General features: G+C 31.6%; 2 protein-coding genes across 2 annotated transcripts in view; both read left to right on the forward strand.

The window, feature by feature from the left end:
• The window catches only part of LOC108770826 (probable RNA-binding protein 19), a 4,527-nt gene extending 4,128 nt beyond the window's left edge, over positions 1-399 (forward strand). The window contains exons 10-11 of the mRNA XM_018522551.1: positions 33-156; positions 266-399. Of these exons, the coding sequence (XP_018378053.1) occupies positions 33-156; positions 266-348 (207 nt within the window). The 3' untranslated portion in view covers positions 349-399. The remainder of the gene's footprint in view (positions 1-32; positions 157-265) is intronic.
• A 1,838-nt stretch (positions 400-2,237) lies between these two features.
• Positions 2,238-20,396, forward strand: part of LOC108770838 (uncharacterized threonine-rich GPI-anchored glycoprotein PJ4664.02) — a 40,730-nt gene continuing 22,571 nt past the window's right edge. Inside the window, exons 1-2 of the mRNA XM_018522573.1 lie at positions 2,238-2,572; positions 16,308-16,368. Of these exons, the coding sequence (XP_018378075.1) occupies positions 2,564-2,572; positions 16,308-16,368 (70 nt within the window). The 5' untranslated portion in view covers positions 2,238-2,563. The remainder of the gene's footprint in view (positions 2,573-16,307; positions 16,369-20,396) is intronic.

A 20,396-nucleotide genomic window follows, 5' to 3' on the forward strand; every position in this document is an offset into this window, starting at 1 on the left:
TATATATATATATAATTTGCATTTTGTTATAGAAAGCATTTAAGGCACTATGTCAAAGTACTCACTTGTACGGTCGAAGATTAGTTCTTGAGTGGGCACAAACGGAAGAAGGTATTGAAGAAATCAGAAAACGTACTGCAAAACATTTCTACCAAGGTAATTAATTTTTTTATATCTATTGTACTTTAATATAATAAATTGATTTACATTGATTGATACAATAGAAAATTGCATGACTCTGAAGATGTTTTAAATTTCTTTTCAGAAAATTCAACAAAACAGTTTAAGAAATCCAAGTTAGATCCTGAAAGTGTTGGTCTTGAATTAAATACGATTCAAGAAACATAATTTACAAATTATTTATAAATTATTCGATAAAAAATAATTCAAAAATTATCATGCGCGACTCTAAAACGTTTATTAAATTGTAAGAAAATTAAGATTAGTATTCTTGATAATTTTTAGCATTTAATTATTTTTTGATAAATGCTTATATCAACAATATTATCTGCAATATTGTATAAATTAATGAATGATTATCGGAATCAATAGGTCTATTTTTTTATAGTCGAACTAGTATACACTTTTTATTTACAGAAATATATTGATATATGTTTAAAATTTGACGAAAGCGAGAAAAAGAAAATTCTGGCGCAGTCCAATTAGCAATAAAAAAGAAATTAAATATTTTACAACACTTACATGTTCGTATCGATTTTTATTCCTTTTTACTTTACGTTGGTCAGATACTCGAGTTAGTTAGTTGAAAGTCGAAAGAATTTTTATTATGTGACAGTAATCTTTGCATCATGTTTAAATGTAACCTTTTCTTTTTTTTACTTTTCCAAGGAACGATTCTGGTTTTCAGTGATTGATATAATAAGATATATTTGGTTACCTTGCTGCCTGAAGAGCGATGGCATACAAAAAAGCTTAAATAGTAAAACATAAGCAGTAAGAAAATCAACATATATTGGATTTACTATTATTTACATTATGGCCAATTTACTTACTACTTAAGTTTTTTATATGCCATGGCCCATAATTTAAATAGTTTTATAAAATATCTATAAAGCAATATATTCTTTTTTTATCGATTAATAATTACATGTAAATAATAGTATTTATTGAGTAATTTAGTATTTAAATATATTACGGTGTGAAGCATATACGTAATGTGATATATGTACAAAACTTAAAAGTTTTTTAAGCGTTTTTTTCAACAGTCTTTTTATTTGCTTTTCTATATTTGTCAACACCTGCAATTTTGCTTAAATTTTGCAACATCTTTAAATTTTCTTTTTTTAACTGCATTTTTGGAAATAAGAATAAGCTACATGAAGAGAATAGAGAAGAGGATAGTGATCGTAGCTAGTTTTCTTTTATCAAAAATTGCTAAAAGAACAAAGATTTGTTTTCAGATTTTAGATTAATGAATCAAATCTAAAATAGATTACAGTAATTAAATAATAATTTAATAAACATTTATTATATTACAATTCTGGGAACTTTTGAGCCATTTTATATATGTACATTTGTATGTTAATATGTTAGTTACATCTGTGATATGTATGATATGTATATATGTGTAACGTGGCCGTATATTTCATTGTCATTATATATAATATAGTTTTTATAAAATATTTAAATTTCAATTATTATGACTATGTATGAATTTTGCCTCATAGCGCATAAATATAATAATTAACATTGTAAATAGTACTTTCATTAGTATTGTCGAACGAGTGAACTTAGTTTATTGAAGTTTGTTGAAGTTTGTTGAAATATCACAACAAATTTTAAACATTTCATGAATTATTTATTTGTTGGATCAACAATTATTTCAAAAGAGTTAATTTTTTTATTATTATATGTATATATATTTTTTATTATATATGTATCGTTTCGTCAAAAAAAAATTATCACACGTACACATAAAAAAAATAAATGAGAAATAATTGTATTGGTGTTTATTTGTGTTAAATAATTATATGTTCAAAGTTCCTCGTTCGACAATAATGTTCACACCTAAAGCGTTACATGCCCAGCGAACAGAAGCGAACCGGCACCGACGAAGACAACCGCGGCCGGCAAGGAAATGTCTTCCTTTCACCTCCACTACTATACCGCGCCAGGGATCTTGCACGGGCTCGGCTTCGCGAAGGACTGGAAACGCGCCCGCGGTTCCGGTTGGTGGGGTCCAATATCGGTGGCATGTCCCACGAAGGTGCTGGCAGTATGAGAGACGACCCATGAAAGTAACAGTGTGTCTTCCGTCCACCTTCGTTGGGCTTGTGGCGCGATTGCCAGATAGACTGAGCCAGTCGTATACTTATTGTCCTGGAGAACGGTGCTCGTGCCTCGTCCCGCAGGTACTAATAGCGCCGCGTCGTCCTTCAGTGTCGTACAGATACAAGGTCGCGAGTGCAGCAACAATCGCATTTTGCCGCTGTGGCTCCGTGCATCTTAAGCGGATGTATCTGATGCGCGATGTGTACAAGCTGAGGATCCCCTGACTGAAAATCTTGACTAAGTCATTGGGAGATTAGACCAAGCGATAAACATGGACTGGGTAAGAATCTCACCTTCGAATTGATCAGTCGAGTCTTTGTAAATTAATTTTGCAAATTAATAATGACCCAAGAAATTATTAAAAGTATTTAATCTCTTGAAAACGACGAGATGTTAGAGTGTCACACTAGATGCTCGATCAGAATAACACTGACATGTTGAATTATATAAAGAATTAAGCAATTTTTAATTATACATATAATGGAGATTATATAAAGAAGCAATTTTGCATTATTATAGATTAGAAATCATGTTATTAATTCCACGTCTATAGAAAATTTATTCTGAAAGCGTTTTGTGATTTCTCTAAAACCTGTTTTAATACCAGTCGAAATGTCACGTTGGGCGCTGAATATATTAAGATTATACGAGAAGCAATTTTTAATTTTATTCTCAATAGAAAACAATTTATTTTCATTAATCTATAATATATCTAGAAGAAACTTGTTCTGAGAGTAATGATCATCTCTCTTTGAATAACTTTCTAATCGAACTAGAGCTGAGTGTTTGATTTAGAATTAGAACAAGAATTAGACTTGGTCAAAGAAATGAAACTTTATTTTTATAGTGATAAAGTGTTATCTTCAATTGATTTCTAATGATTAATATTTTTATTAATAGTAACATTTGGCGAAAGCAATGATATACGGCTTTCGATAGTTCTTGCAATCGTCAAGAAGAAACACGCAATCCTCTCTTTTGTATCGATAATTGTTGCGATCATGAAACCTCTTTTTATTTTCCCTACAATTATCATTTAATTAAAAAAAATAGTTGTAGAAAAAACAATTGTAGGAAAAATGTTTAAGAATAAAAAAAATCATTTCTTGACCCGTGATTTCGTCATGAAAATGTTGATATAAACTGATTTAAATGAGTTGAGTACTTTTAGTTTGATCCGAGAAGGAATTAATTTTAATACGTTGATTTTTTACATTTCGATTTATGGTATTTTACGAGCGATATGTTGATGTATACTAGTAATTTCTAGCATCCGCTAGAATGTGTAGAATCTTCGAACGCGACGTTAATGACGGATGCACTCTCGGAAAAGTAATACAAGGATTACGCCTAGGCGGGAAGTGCAGACTTTCCTGCGCGAAATGTATGTTATCTCCGAATCAAACATGGACGGTGATGCCTGCGCCCAGTTATTTCAAGATTGTTCAAGATTTCGCAAAAGAATAATGTTTATTTGGAAATCATCAGGTCTCCGTGAGCGAGAGACTTGCATTTCGCCTGAATCCGCGTAATTATACCTCGATCGTTATCCGTACGATTTGCAATTCTTCTCACTAGGAGTGTGTTACTGGAACGCGATGCGTAGACTAATTTCCGACCGGGCGAGTAATGATTGAAATTGCATCAACATTAATGAGAAATCGTGTTCGATTGCGGTTGTGATCGTGGTTTGTGCTCTATATGATTTCGCGTAACACAATCCGTTTTGGCGCGACTCGATGAGGCGAAGTAAGAGTTGCGCGTCGCGGAGGCCGAGATCGAATTCCAGAAGGAAAGATCTACATTCGCGTTGAGTAACGCGCAGGCGAGGGAAACATTTGACTTGCATATTCGCCCCGCGGTATCAAAACGCGATTACAAACACGAACGGCGTGGAAAAGAAACCTTGAGAACTAAACGAGAAGCACAAATCTATGGGCACGTCTGTAGGCGTAGGCACTCGCTCCTTTTTTCTTTTTTTTTTTTTTAACTCTTTGCATCTCACTAGTCACGCTTTCAACGAGTCCACGGTGTTAATGAGCACGAAAGTGAGAAGGAATGGAAAGGAGACGAGGAGAGAAAGGAATATCTTCTATAAACGCGTAATTCTCCTAATCTTATTCTAATCAGTATAATTGAAGAGATCCGAAAGTCATAATATTTTCAAAAAAATAAGTTTAGGAGTTTAAGAGTTTTAAGCTTCGAATTTTTTTAAAATGATATAAAAACACGGTTCTTTGAGAGTAAAAGTAAAAAGTGAAAGATATTATTACATAATATTAGTATATTTATATTCTCGTTAATTATTTTCATCTCTTATTCATCTTTTTTTAAAATAAATCTACTATTTTTTTATTTCGATTTGTAAGGATTTTTATTTATAGCTATGGAAAATATTTTTTGGGAGTTGTAATCTTATTTTAATTGGTATAACTGACGAGTTAGATTTAAAAAAAGAAAAGAATATCATTTTTAAAGAAGTAGACTTAGAAGTTTCAAGTCTCGGGTTTTTTAAAAAATGATATTGAGCGGAGCATATCCAGAAATGGAATAAGATATAGTTTTTAGAGTGTATAAAGATGGAAAGTGAAAGACAACGATACGCGTAATATTAATATACTTTTATCTTCGTTAATCGGTTCATCTATTATAGTTATAAATCTACAATTTATCTCGATTTTTAACTTTTGCTGCGCGGGGCATGGAATAATTCAAGAATGGAATAATCTAAGAATGGAATAAAAATATGAATCTTTGAGAGTAAAGATGAAAAGTGAAAGGCAGCGTTACATAATATTAATACATTCATCTATCATTCATCTTTATTCAAAATAAATCTCTCTGATTTATTTTGATTTTTAACAGTTATTGTTTATGGCCATATTTGCGATTATTACATGATCAGTGCAAGTTAAAATAGCAAGTATTAAGTATAAAAGCAGTTCTACCATAATTTTAATTAATTATCCCCGTTTAATTTTAAATAGCGAAAGTAAAATTGATTTTAATTGCATAATCTTATTTTAGCATGTTTCAACGTATGCGTAAATTATTATAGCTACATTTTGCTATTTTGCATAACTGACGATGACTTTACTTGTGAAATCGTTATGCATGTTCTCTATTTTTAAACAAATTTTTACCCCTTTATCGATCATATGGAATTTTGCCCCTTTCGTCAGCAACCCTAGTCTTTGAGCTTCAGTGCGGGTTTTTTATATTGTTCCGGACTGTATAAAAATCTGAAAAAATTTTTGCATACTTGCAAAAGCTTTAATAACGAGTTTTTAATTCATAGAAGTTGGATTGTATTTTACTTATTTTCTACATATTTAAATTTATTTATAACTGATTGTGCCTTCAAAGGCCGACTTGGCCGGCGGAGAGTTAGTAGATCTTCATGAAAAGGATCAATTTTACCGAAAAATATTCTTGATACGGAATGTTTTCGCGTCTTTTTCGTGTTCAAAGAATTCATCACTTCATTAATCACTACTGATTATCTTTTACCGCAGCGTGCAGATTTCGCATAAAACATTGAAAAAAATCTTTTTGTTATATGATTATAAAAACTTACTAATAAAAATTAATTTATTATGACGTTTAAACTTAATTTTTTATCATACAATTTTTTATCTAATCAAGATTAGATAAAATTATTATGTTACGTTATGATTAATTTAGTAAATTTATTATTGTATATTCATTAAATATTTATTTGAATAGAACTATCTCTAAATATTTATTAAATATAAACACATATTTGTTTGGTAAAAGAATCATTAATTTGATTTGTTACTTTTTTATTGCAATTATCTATTTAGTGTAAGTAAACGTTTAGTTAATACTATTTAAAAAAATATGTATGGTATTGATATGTAGTAAATTTCTAAAAATGTGTATACATGGTGTGTTCCATATATCTCATATCGATAAAATATATATTCTTTTTCAAAAAATGAACCAAAGAAGATATATCTTCCATGTTTCTTATTCTCTTTTCGCGTGCACGCGACTGCTTTATCTACAATATCGAACAGAAAATGGATCATGCATTGCGCGATTAATTCGCTCACTTTCTGCGACGTAATAATTCTGGAAAGGATATCATCGTAATCTAGAAGGTGTTGGTAAGAGAACCTCTTACCGCATTCCTCGCAGCGATAGTAGATTAATGTTGCAGCAAAACGGTGCAACTTCTCAGGATCTACGCGCGATCGAATGTATCTCAAGGCGCAAGCGAGGCAAGCTGCATAGAAGAGATCATTTGAGGGCATGATCTACGCGCATATCGAATACCTGGGAACGATCGTCGGCTTCCTCCCGATACTGGAAGGAAAGAGGGGTCCCACCTTGTGCCACCCCGGCCCCCTCCTTGGCGTTACACTCGCAATAAGCTTTAAGACGTTGCACCGTCGCAAAGAAGGAGCGAGCGCGTGTAGCAATTCGATTGCAAAATCGACCGAGAGGTCGTAACAATCCTTCTGTCCGTTCTTCGACAAATCGATGCAGGGCAATTTGAGAGCCATAAAAAAAATTGCACTTTACTTTATCCAACGGAAAATTAGATTCCAATAGCGGTGGACTTAGTCATCACTTTGGTCCCGACTACACAAATTATACTCTGTAAACCGCAGTGTCCTGTTGTGACGTATCTATGTCTTCAAAATTTGCGATTATTTATATAATAAGATAACATTGCAAATAATATCTTAGCAAGTAATAACACTAATAACACTGCCCGACGTTTTAAGACTTTTTCTCTGCTGTTTGAATAAAAGATACCATTTCCGATGTATTTTCGCGCGCTGAACACGAATCCGGCAATGAAATTGCTCTATCACGTCACGTTTTTGAGAAAAGTGAAGTTAAAAGTATAAAAATTGACATTTTTTTGACATATTTGTGATTTTTTTGCTAGCGAAGTAAATTTTTTTTCTACTTTCGTTTACGCCATCTTAAAGTGCCAACTTTTATCTTTAAAAAATATTTTTTTTAACGTCGTACGTTTTTTTTTACCGAGATAATCTCTGAGTAGTCACGCAAAGAAAAATGTTTTTGAAAAAAAAATTTTATGAACTGTGTGATGATTTTAGTAGCAAGGTTTTTAAGGTCACTAAATTCGAATCTGAAGTCAAATTTTCGAAATTAAAAATAGAGGATTCAATATGGCGGAAAAATTTGTCATCGCAAAAAATTTTTATCACAAAAATTTGTCATTTACGCTTTAATTTAATTAAAAAAATATTATTTACAATATTAATTTTGTAATTTTAAATATTTGTAAAAGAATTTCAAATTTAAATTAAGTAAAAAAATTGTTGTTAAGTAAAAATAAAACCTCGTGATAGAGCAATTTCATTACCGGATTCGTGTTCAGCGCGCGAAAATACATCGGAAATGGAAAATACATCGGAAATTTTATTTAAACAGCAAAAATCACGTCGGGCAGTGTGATTTACAGAATAATTTTTCCCTCGTTCTGAAATATTTAATTCAGCTTTGATTGTGATTATTTTGAAAAATCGATTCGAAATTTATTATCTGGATTATCATCGTATATTTTCTTCTTGAAGATATTTCTCTGCAAAAAAAAATCAATCAATTCGCTCGATTTTATTCTTAGGAGATTCTGTGATTTGTAAATACTTTTTTGGTAATTAAACTAGTTCAAGAATGAAAGAACACTGTTCCTATACTCCTATCTTTTGATTCGAGATTCATGCGTCATCGCGTAGCTTCTAAAGTGAAAGCAAACTTGCACTTTACTCGAGCGAGAAGCGTCGAGACGCGAACGACTTTAATGCCTGTGAAGACCGACCTTCGCGATGACAATTCGACCTTCGTCCAATCCAACGGCTATATTTACGTGCCCACGTGACACGGGAGGAATGCAAGAAAGGAGTTGAGGTCCTGGAATGAGAAGTTTCCTCGACTTTTAGAGAAGAGAAAAACGAGAAGTCTCGGAGACAGGCTGAAATAAAAGACATTTGGAAGGTCGGTCAGCGGTCGACCTTTCGCGAAGTCGTGGCTCGGGGCAAAATCTTTCGTCGATATTATAAGTGCGACTTTATTATCTGCTATTATAAGTCTCGGTTGAAAGATCATCACTATCGTGATAAAAAAAAATATTTATATACTTACTTATATTTAATATCTAAAGTTTAGATATCTTATTAAAATGTTATTTATAATTATATACTTTAACTAAACTCGAAGGGGAGTATATAAAAGCAAATAAAATTTGAATCTTAAACTCATAATTGTTAGGAAACTTTATAGATTGATAGTTTAAATCGACTTTTTAGTTTTTAAGATTACATATTATACATTACATGTAAGAGAGAATACGTTCTTTTATTCTTGTTTGATTCTGCTGACACTTTTTACTTCAGGTTATTAAATAAAAAAGGATATTTCATTTTAGGTGGATCGAAGATTAATCTTTATGTCCCATTATGTATCAATAAATATATACAATCTAGGTAGCAAATTAACCTTATTTACTATCGTTTTGATGTAAATAATGTGTTTTTAATGTCATTTTGATGATTGAAATAACGACAAATAATGTTAATATGCTAAGAATTAGTATCTTCGAAATTATTTTCTCGCGATTATGAATGCTCTGATATTGCCATCATATATCTTATTCGAATATCAATTAATTTATCAACCGAAAGCTCTGACATCATCATCATATTAATCTTCACTGAGAAGACGATCCTAGAAAAGTGTCTAAAATCGAGTCATAAGACATTTTTTGCGTCTAAAAGATGTAAAAATAATTTATACAAAAATAGCAATTTTTTAAAGTGAATATTACAAAATTAAGAAATAAAAAATAAAACTGGAATTATATAAATACTTTTTGCCATCTTCTTTTCAATGGAACGAAGAATTAAAATGGATTGTCAACTGTGAGAGATTTGAGTCATTTGGTCAATAAAGAAGACTTAATTACCGGCATAATCGGTCTATTAATTCTCTACGAAAAAGAGCGAGAGTCTTAATGCCCGTGGGGCAAATTCTGTAGAAAGTAAAAGTGAGTGAAGTATGGTCTTTGACGATGCGACTCAAATCGATTTTATAACGATTTTATCCACTTTCGAGGCAGTAGTGAAATAATTGCAAGTAAAAAACGCGATTTAATCTGTGTTACGACGACGAAAATTATGGTAATTTTATAATTAACACCTAACGCGGGATGTGCGCGAATTAACCATAATGTGCCTTTAATATTAGAAATTCAGCGATGATATACGAAGGTAAATAAATATTTTATTTTCAAATAAGAGGTAATAAATAATGTAACAAATGTTAATAATTACACAAGCCCACAAAAGAAAGTACCTTGTATTGGGGTGGAGACCCAGCTATTCTCATGTATTTTGAGTCGCTGAAAACGAATCTAACATAAAAATAGGACCATCCAGGGCAAATTTTCAATCTAGAGTGAAAAAATGACCCATTTTTCCCATTTTTGACCCATTGTTTCGCTTTAGATTGAAAATTTGCTCTGGATGGTCCTATTTTTATATCAGATTCGTATTCAGCGACTCAAAATACATAAGAATAGCTGGGTCTCCATTCCAGCACAGGGTATTTTTTTTTGTGGGCCTGTGTTATGAGACAATTGTAAATGTTTGACCTTACTTGTTCTAGATGCAAATTAAATACAATGCTTAAAATATCACAAAATACAATTATACTAACAATATTGCCATTTATTACGTAATTCTCTGGATTTGAGAAAATTTTAATTAATGACATCATCTGTATAATGATGAAAGTGAATGGTGCGTGAAAATTAAATTCTATTTAACCATAATCACATACAATGCAGTTAGAGTCACATTTAAATTACTTGTTTTGGATTCAAAGTAAATGCAAGTATTTGTAAAATATTACAAATTGCAACTATATTAATGATATTATAATATTATTGATGTAATTTTCAGACTTAAGAACATTTTAATTGATGACTTCATTTCTAATGATGTAAGTGGCGCGTGAAAATTAAATTCCATTTAATCGCATGCAATGCGGCCAACTAGTAACGATCAAATCGCAATCGCCCGCGCACTACTAGCGTTCAAGATGGAAATAAAAAGATTTCAGATCAAGAATGTCGCTTGTACCTTTCATAACGCCAGGGAGCCATAAATGTTGCACTCGGTCACATAGCACCGTTTATTTAATTACATAAATCCGGCCAGTAAATTTTAGTATCTAATCGACTATATCGATTTTCCATATAACATGGATATCTAAATATTTATTACCATACATATCCAGATATCTGAATCCAGAACTAAATCAAGATATTTTTGATTAACATCATTACTTGTACTATTACTGTACAAAAAAATTTACAAAAATTATTGTAAATAATTCTTGTAAAATATCATCTTACGGAAATAATAAGAAGATAAATAGATATGATATAAAAATGCATTAAATGCATTTGTTATCATTATTTTCCTACTTTCTTCTTTGAAGAAAATTAATATTAATTTTATGTTTAATTTATAACAGAGTTTGTCTTTATATAAGGACTTATCTTCATTAAAACGAACTAAATGTAAGCTGTAAATAATCAGATATCTGAAAATATCATAGAAGATTTTTAAAAATCATATTACAATGCGAGCAATTAACTTTTTAAGCGATTCTCATCGACAAGATTAAATTATGTGGCTGACGCTTAGACTACATTTTTAAGTATTATGGATTTAAGAAACAATATTAATAGTGGAGCCAAAAGAAAGACCGTGACTAAAAATAGTCATGGACAAGTGTGTCTTTTTCGACGTGTTGCGTAAATAATGATAATGTTCAGAAAAGATGGTTGTTTTATCAATACAACCTTGAACGTCCAGAAATCTGGTTCTGAAAGCATGTGATGCGCAGAGAGTGTGAAAGGCCAATCAGGTTACCTTCTAATATATTATTATAGCGATAGCTGCGCTTGGTACATGGATTTTCTATTCTCGTGCTTTGTCTTCGTTTTTTCTTTACTCCCGCGGGATAGCTGATAAAAATCTAGATAAGGAGAACATTAACTCGGAATTCCTGCGCAGGAACAGTGACGACACATAAAATTTTCAATTTGCATAAGACATCTCAGCAAATTATAATTTGGTGTAGATTGAAAGAAAAACATTGATTATAAAACGTGTGATAAAAATTATTAAATCTTAATTCTTGAAAAGAAGAAAAACCATCTATGCTAAAAGTAAATTACAATTGTAAATATAAATAAATTGTAAATATAAATAATGAGAATGAAAAAAGAGATATAGGTATTATCTGAAATATATTAGCTGGTTATAGACATTTGCATAAGCCAAAAAAGAGCAACATAATTCATTTGCATGTTAAAAATAAAAATAAAACAGACGCGGAAAATATTTTTACGCCATTAATTATAGACCTGTTCTTTTTAGCTGAACTTTTTTGCACGGTTCATCTTTTCTCTTTTTCTTTCCCCAACGCAAGAACTTTAGCTAAAAAAAACAGACCTATTATTCTTTCTGGAACATTATATAAAATTGTTCTCTAATCTGGAAATAACGCCGATATCTGGCTTCTGCCGATAATAAGCAATTCGATGTATAATAAAGCTCGACATTGTTTATTATCGTTTATTACTATAGCTGTCATTTCGATAAATACACGTTAAATTACAACGCTGATCGACGTTACCACCGGCAAGATTATCGTTCATGGGATCCGAAAAAGGATACAACGCTGCGTCAAGACGTGTAAACGGAGAGAAGAACTCGAATGCTACTTCCTCTTTGAAAGTTATGGGAAGAATTAACTCGTTAACTACCGAAGAGCTCGAAGAGAAATTTTCTTCTTCGTCTCATGGCTGCATCAGTTAATTGGTCCAATCGATCTTTCGCGATATTTGAGAAAATGATGTCGACATGTAACGTATAATATTTTAAACATTGTTCGGGTTTAAATTCCTTAAAGTCAACAAATCTATCTTTGGGAAAAACGCACATGTAAAAGCTGGATGTCGCGATGAAACTCCTCTTTTGAAAGGATTCTCGAAAGGTTTCGCGGTTGAGGTCGATTTGATGATCTCGGTTGTAACTGTATACCTAAATCATGGACTGCAATTATCACGCTGAAGATAAAGTATGAAAATGTCATAGCCATTCTATTAAACAAAACATCATCGTTATCCTATTAACTTTCCTTATATTGATATTGAATCTTTGGTGTTGAAAACTGAGGATAATTTTAATATTGAATAATTCTGCAATTATTGAAAAGAGCAACCGATGATTTTCGAACGTCTATAAACTTGGAAAGCTTTAATCAATCTTCTATTTCCATTGTTTAAATATAGAGATCACTTTTTCACGTTTAGAATGTGGAAATTTGTCTTATCAAAAAAATTATAGCTTTATAAGTTGATTTAATTTGTATAATGAATATTATTTTGTCAATAACGCATAATAATTTTCTTTTTCTGATGGATTATATATTATTTACTGTGCAAGATGAGGAGAATATATAATCCATCAGAAAGAGAAAATTATTATGAAATGATTCGGATTCCTAAAGTGTTTTAATTCTCAATTATTTCTCGATCGGTCGAATGCAACTATAGTTGGAATTTCACTGCGGAAGCTGCGATTAGTATATTGGTTCAGCTAGTAAATAATTAAGCGAAATATGTTTATTACGTTGCTGGGCGGAATTTGGCAATCAACGGGAATAATTCAGTAATCTTGATGTCAATGCGCGTACAATTAAATTATATATATTATTGTTCCGGTTATTATCACTTTCTTTTTATATGCAACATGGCAAGACTATTTACGTAATATTAACAATATTCTTTATGGAGTAATTATACAATTATGGTGATAAGAAATATCGGAGCGTTTATTCTAATTGAGTGAAACCATTATTTGTATCTGTATATTCGTATTGGATATTTTTAGATCAAATATAAAAATTCTTTACTCCTTTTTAAATGTGCGCATTTCAATGCTTGTTAACATTCTGTTATTTATATTGCTGTAAAGAAATTATACAGAAGTTGTTAAATAAATCAAACGTAATTGATACTAACGGAAACAATTATTACAAAAACGATTTAGTAAGAAAAAGAAAAGAGAAAAAAGAGAAATTAAAAATGATGCAACGTAAGATATTTTTAATTTTCTTTTTTATACTCAACTTCTCTCTTCTCTCTCTCTCTCTCTCTCTCTCTCTCTCTCTTTCTTTTGCCTCGAGATTTTTATTCATAACAATTTGTTTTTATATGAGTTGTATCTTTGTACCATAAAAAAATAGGGATATTCATAAAGATCAATAAATTTGAATATTCAAGCAACATGCGGGTTTCTTTAGCTGATATTTATTCTGCACACAGGATAAATCCGACACATACAAAATCCAGCTGAAAACATTGTACGTATTGCATTCACGACGGAGTTGCATACCTGCACGTCTTACTCGTTGTAAGAACCTTTCTCAATTATAAGCACCAAGAGATCCTTGATGAACTCTCACACAATAAGCTAAATAAATGCTTACTGAGCTGCATCGAATCGCACGTATGAGTACTAGGTCAAAGTTAATCGTTCCACATTAAAGAGGAAAGTAGTTTGGTCGTAGTTTCTTTATGAAGTCCAATTAGAGATAATAGTGCTAATGGTTGTAATGTAACAATAAAAAGTAAAATATGTGAGATTTAAGACATATTAATCGTATTAGTATACTGTAGATGAATAAATATGTTATGCGAATATATGATGAATGAAATTGAAATGTAATAATATAGAAATAAATGTTTTTTTTACTAAATTTCGCGTGATTTAATTCTTTTTATTAATTTATAGCTTGCGTATCTTTAAACCTGTGATCACGTAAAATGGAAAATGACTAGATTTTCGAGCTTAGATCTTTTCATCAAAGTTCAAGAGATTATTTATTTTTTTGCGAAATAACATGAGAAATCGAGAGTCGAATGATGGAAACGACGTCCAGGAGTGGGACGTCGCGTCGGTAGCGAATCGCGCGTCGAAAGCACGACGAGAACTTCCGTTCCGGTTACGAAACTTCCAGAAAGTCAGCAATGACCAGCCCCAGTCTGCGGTTTGCCGGTCGCTGGACGATCGATGTGCGCTCGTACGCGTGCGCTTGTGTGTGTGCCGATACGCAGCGGCGCGAAAACGCGAACGTGTAATCGCTCGAGGCTCTCCCTTGAATCACCCGTATGTATTCGCTTTCCAAGGATCCCGGCATCGTAGAAAGTTATTTGACATTTAGAGGGGCCCCGGAGTTTTTTGACCCACCCCGCATGCATACTTACAGCCGCGTGCCGCCAAGAGCGAGTTATTACTTCGCGGGGGTACACGTGCGCGCGGAGACAATATATTGCAGCGAGATGATTATTAAATCCCCACGGTTACAGAAATGTGCGGTGTAAGGCTTTAAACACAATAGGCACGGGCAATAACGACAGGCAACAGGAAATAACGAGCCGTCCAATCAGAGCTCTGGGATATAATATCGAACTTATACACTAGAGCTCTGATTGGACGAGCCGTTATTCCTTGTTGCCTGTGCCTATTGTGTTTAAGCCTTAACGCTATACACCTTAAAACGGAAGAAGACAAATTTTGCGTTATACCGTAATTATTTGAATGACGGACATTTGTGGCAGAACATTTTTATAAATTAGCTATAAATTAGATAGATATTAAATATCTATATTAAACTGAAAGACACACTTAAAACTAACAAGATTTTATTGTCTATTTATTTTCTTGAGACTTTGCGTGTTGAACTTTTCATGGGTTGGCTTCAAAACTACTTGATGCCTCGTTAAAAGCGCTTGTATAATTATTCTTAATTTCTCGTTTGATGTTTGCGAATGTCAAATATCCAGTAGTTTCTGATATACTTTATCCAACTAACAATAAGTTATTGCGCTAACAGCTGTCTTTCGCGAGAGACCAGCCCGGAATTTCTGTCCGCCTCATTAAACGTTCAGGGCCCATGGAGGCGCGTTAATTGTTATCACGTTGGCGAGTAGTATGTTGTTAACGTAACGTGTAACGAAACTCACCGCGAGAAAGTCTCACCGCGTTCTTTCTTCTTGCTTTCTCTTTGCACGCCCATTGCATAACGAGAAGCCAGGTCGTCCGTGTTGTCTGTGTACGTCGCTATTCATCCGTTCCTATATATCGTATCATCGATCTTTATTAATCCTGCATCGAAAGCCGCCCGCTGACCGAGCCGAGCTGGGGAACAAGTGCATCGTCGAGCACTTTACATTTCTGCATTACATAAGCGGTTACAAGTTGAACCGGCATTTAGCGTACGCGTAACACCAAGATAGACGGGTATTTTATACGACTGTTGGTTTTAATTCACGCATCTCTCACGGAGCTGTGAATCCTGAATGAATTAAACTTTAAAGAATGTGTCTCTATTTCCAAGGATATGTGCATCACTTGTTTGGTGGTTTCCAAGGTATATTGAAACTTATAAAATATTTCAAATATATATAGAAAATATTTTAATTTGTACGTGCATATATTACTTTATATATGTTATTTATATTAATAATATAAAAATATATCCAAATTTTATATAAAATTGTTACAATGTGAGTGAAAGTTTCGCCATTTGTTATGTCGAAAATTTCTTAATTAAGAATTTTGTCTTCGTTTATTCCAGAGCATTTTTATATCCCTTGAGTATATTTATATTATTTTTATGTTAATATATTACACAGAATAGTGTAAACTTTCTAATATTAACTGCATTTCATTGATGTTTATTGTTGAAGTCATCAGTTATCACCGTTGACTCATTACCGATTCGTTATACCAATATGCGAGAGATTGAACGCTACCAAAGTTGGAACGAACTCGCTATGAATTAATTATTTGCGAAACTCTCACTTTGGCATATTGTATTATACGTCTCCGGCGATGATGAATTATTAATGAGATACACTATTTTTCTCATTGCAGGAGGTGCGAGCGGCATCGCTGATTCTCTGCTTGGGAATTCTGCTCGCGACAATACATGATGGTAAGTCTTTCTTCATAAGAGAAACTGTTAAAATTTAATTTCTGTAATTTTTATTATTTTACTTTTTAATTATTTTATTTTTTATTACGTACAGAAAGTTCGATTATAAGTACTTTTGCCAACTAAAAATCGAATCTTTGATTTTAATTCGAAGTTGATTTTCTTTTAGCAAGAATTTAACTACCTACCAGTCTGTCTAATTTTTTAAATTTAATAATTTAATAAACCCCACAGACTAACATTTTTTTAAGAGGATTTTTTTATTTTATCGCTGTGTTTATTGAGAAATTTTGAATTTTCTTTTTAGAAAAGTGTGGGGGGGGATAAAGATTTTTAAAACTTACTTTTTGTTCCTGATATATTATTGTTTGAAGATAGATTTATTTTTTCTAAAATAAAATATTAAAATAAAATATGAAAAATTAACATAACTATTTAATCTTATGTGGATCGTGTACACCATGCATTTTCAGAAAATGGAAATTAAAAAATAAGACGTCAATTTAATTGGAACACTTGTGGCAGAACAGGAATTAGTCATTTCGTCCAATAAATAAATAAATGTCATTTATTTATAAAAAAATCTTTTAATCTTTTTTAAAAATGTCTTTGAACTTTGAAAAAATAGAACGAATTAAGTTATTAAAATAATTTTGGTTCCTATAATGGCCATAAGTGGTCTGATTAAAATGATTCATCAAGTAGATCTGCTAATTATTCATGTTTTTATAAAAAAAAAACAAATTTGCCTTTAATTAATAATAAATACAGGACAAAAAGTAATTTTGATAAATATTTACCCATTTAAAAAGAAATTCCTAAAAACCTTATAAAAAATATCGCAATAAAGTAGAAAACTTCTGAAATATGATCTATTCAATCTCCTTTGATCTTTAAGGAACTCTTCGTATACTTACGTAATAGTGTAACAATAAAAAATTTCACGTTATTATAAAAGTACTATACGAAATAATAATAACATAGGCTTTGCGTGGGACCAGGAAAATAACTCTCATGGATATTAAAAATAAATTACAACTTGCGATAAATTTCCAAGAGCGTTTGTGCACTGTCAATATAAACTTCATCTTGCGAAAGAAACTGTAAAACTATCATTTATCCGAATCCTCAGCATTTATCTGTTCGTTGGTGCAGTATTCTGGGAGCAAAGCAGTAATCGTTTCCACACAGCACGAAAGTAATTGGCACTGCAACCGAGAGCGTATTGGAATGGGACACGCGAAGAAAACGAAAGGGTCTCTCGGATTGCTGGTAAAGTACTAGTTTTTCCAGCTGTCTGGGCGGCCATTCGCTTTCCTGCAAAAGTCCCGGGAAAAGATCGAAAGTTTCATCAAAGGCTTGTTATTAAGCTCTTTGCACTCTTGAAACGCAACGTAAAGTTAATTGATCGTTCAATTTTTGTAACATGTGCAATTCATTGGCGTTAGTTGCAATGTAAATAAAACAAATTAGTACACAGTAAATACATATATTTTATGTAAATTATATGTATACACTTTTAGAAATTATTTGATCATTAAAATAAAATTTACCTATCTTGAATTTTAATATTAGATTCGAATTTAAATTTATTCTATGGATCTCTCTCTCTCTCTCTTTCTCTCTCTCTCTCTCTCTCTCTCTTTCTATTTAATATGGAATATTTAATATAAAAAATTACATAAAGTTATGAATATTCTTCGCTATACAGGGTTTTCTAATTTGACTTAGACACCAAAATATCTCGAAAACAATAAATTTGTTGTAAGTTTGACCTTCAATGGCCAGAACGCGTCTTAAAATAAGAACATTAGCGGTATTTGCGTTTGTCGGAAGAGCAAAAAATTACCAGAATCAAAATTTCCTTATTTTTTCCAATAGAATATGAATCTGCAATAAAACATATGCGTTTTCATCGAAAAAATCCATGTGGGCCTTTGGATTAGTTGGATTGAAAGTGGGTCCTAGACCCAGAATTTATTAAGTACTCATTTAATGGTTTTTTTCAAACCTTACAACTTTTATTTAAAAATTATTTTTTAAAAACGTTTTTGAGATATTTTGGTGTTTAAGTTAGAATATTCTGTATATCTTATTAAGAAACAGAGAAATACTGCATATTCTTGTTTAAAAAATGATTTTAATACAATTTTGTATAACAGATCTCAATACTTGATTTTTAATCATTTAAAATAAATACCATATATAGAGAAAAGATCCCTATTATGAGATACAGGGTTCATTTTGGGTAAATGCTAGAAGTCTACAAGCAGAATTTAAAAAAATAATAGATCATTTTGAAGGGAATTTAATAAGCTTTAAGATAACGTTACATAAAATTTAATTTAAATTCCATTCTTTTTTTAAATTAAAGAAATGTAAAAAGTGAGCAAATCGCAAAGTTAAAAAATTGTGCTCCTAATATGAGATGTCCCGAAAAATCGATAGTAAAACGCAAAGTATATTAGTATTGCAATTAAAAAAACTTTATTTAATGTTTCTAAAATACAAACAAACACAGCCAGCGTGCGCGAAAAATGAGCATGCGATAGATTGTACCCAGAACTCGTTTTCAGGTAGTTGGAATCAAGCATCGCAGATATAGGCACTCGGCGTTCATTCCGGTTGTCTTTTTTATTATTGTACAATAACATTTATACTTTAGCAACGATTTTCACTATAACATAGGAGCATGGGTTATTTCATATTAGGAATGGGTATCTTATATTACGATTTCCACGTCCTATGGTTTTATGATCATCAAATCTAACTTCTTTAATTAAACAATTCAACATATCTCGTATTTTTCTATTAGTGTACGACCTTACTCTATCACTACATGAAGAATTTATTGCCAAATATTTATTTATTCAATAAACAAGGTTTAAATGCTTGTCTCAATGAAACTTGAAGACATCCAAATTCTAAAATCTTGTTTTACAATGACTACAGGCGCCTATCTCATAATAGGGGGCTTTCCTCTACTATTCCTACAAAGATAAATTAATATAAAAAATAAAAATGTTTGATCGTTAAAATAAAATTAACCCTAGCTATACACACTGGGGTCCCAGAAACCCCAACGCAATTTGCTAAACCGAGATTTTTTCGCATTTTTGAACTTTTCTTTTTCTTTGAACCTATTTTGAAGCTCTTTAATTTTATCGACTTTTACATATTATGGACTTAATCAATTCTCCATCGATTGAAAGAAAGATTAATTGAAATATGTCCATTTTTACAAGAGTTACGGTAACAAATATGAATGGGGTCCCAGAGCCCCAAATGTGTATATAAAAGAAAAAAGAGTGTGTATAGCTAGGGTTAAAATAATTAAAAAAATAGATTTAAAACAATTGATAAAATACTTAAAAAAGCCACTATAATTTTTATGTTCGAAAGCTTGTTAATATTCGCGCGATTATTTAAATGTTTTTGAACTTTATAAAGAATTACAGTTAACATTCTCATAAATCGCGCAAAGAATAAGTTGCAATATTTCTCACAATGAACGATAATGCTCAAGAACGAGCGACAATACGTGGAAACTTCCACCTTGCAGTGTCTATATGCTTTCAATAATAGTGTTTTTCACGTCGTGATTAAAGTATAAAGCCACTTCGTGATTTTCTCATATTCGACGGGCAAATCCGGAAAAACGCGCGATCATGAGCAAGAGGAGAGATCGCAAGTCTCTTATTTGATATTATCTACACTATTATGTATCACGGCTAAATACTATTATATATTGTTTGTATAATTCCGATATATGTATAGCGTGGGACTGTTGCGAGCTCGGTTGCGAGTACTTTCTTGGTGAACGTTGTTGCGGTGAAAGAGATTCTCAAATGTTTCAATAAATATCAATAATCTTTATGAAGGCAATAAAATTCATGGATTAAAGATTTAATATGATATATTTAATATGTACATACTGTATTTAATTCGATGTATTCCAGAATCCTTAATTAATATATTGATAAATTTTTAGTAAATTTTAGAATTATATATATTATATTATTAGAGTA

Source organism: Trachymyrmex cornetzi, unplaced genomic scaffold (genome assembly GCF_001594075.2).
Source record: "Trachymyrmex cornetzi isolate Tcor2-1 unplaced genomic scaffold, Tcor1.1 scaffold1354, whole genome shotgun sequence".
Taxonomy (NCBI): Eukaryota; Metazoa; Arthropoda; class Insecta; order Hymenoptera; family Formicidae; genus Trachymyrmex; species Trachymyrmex cornetzi.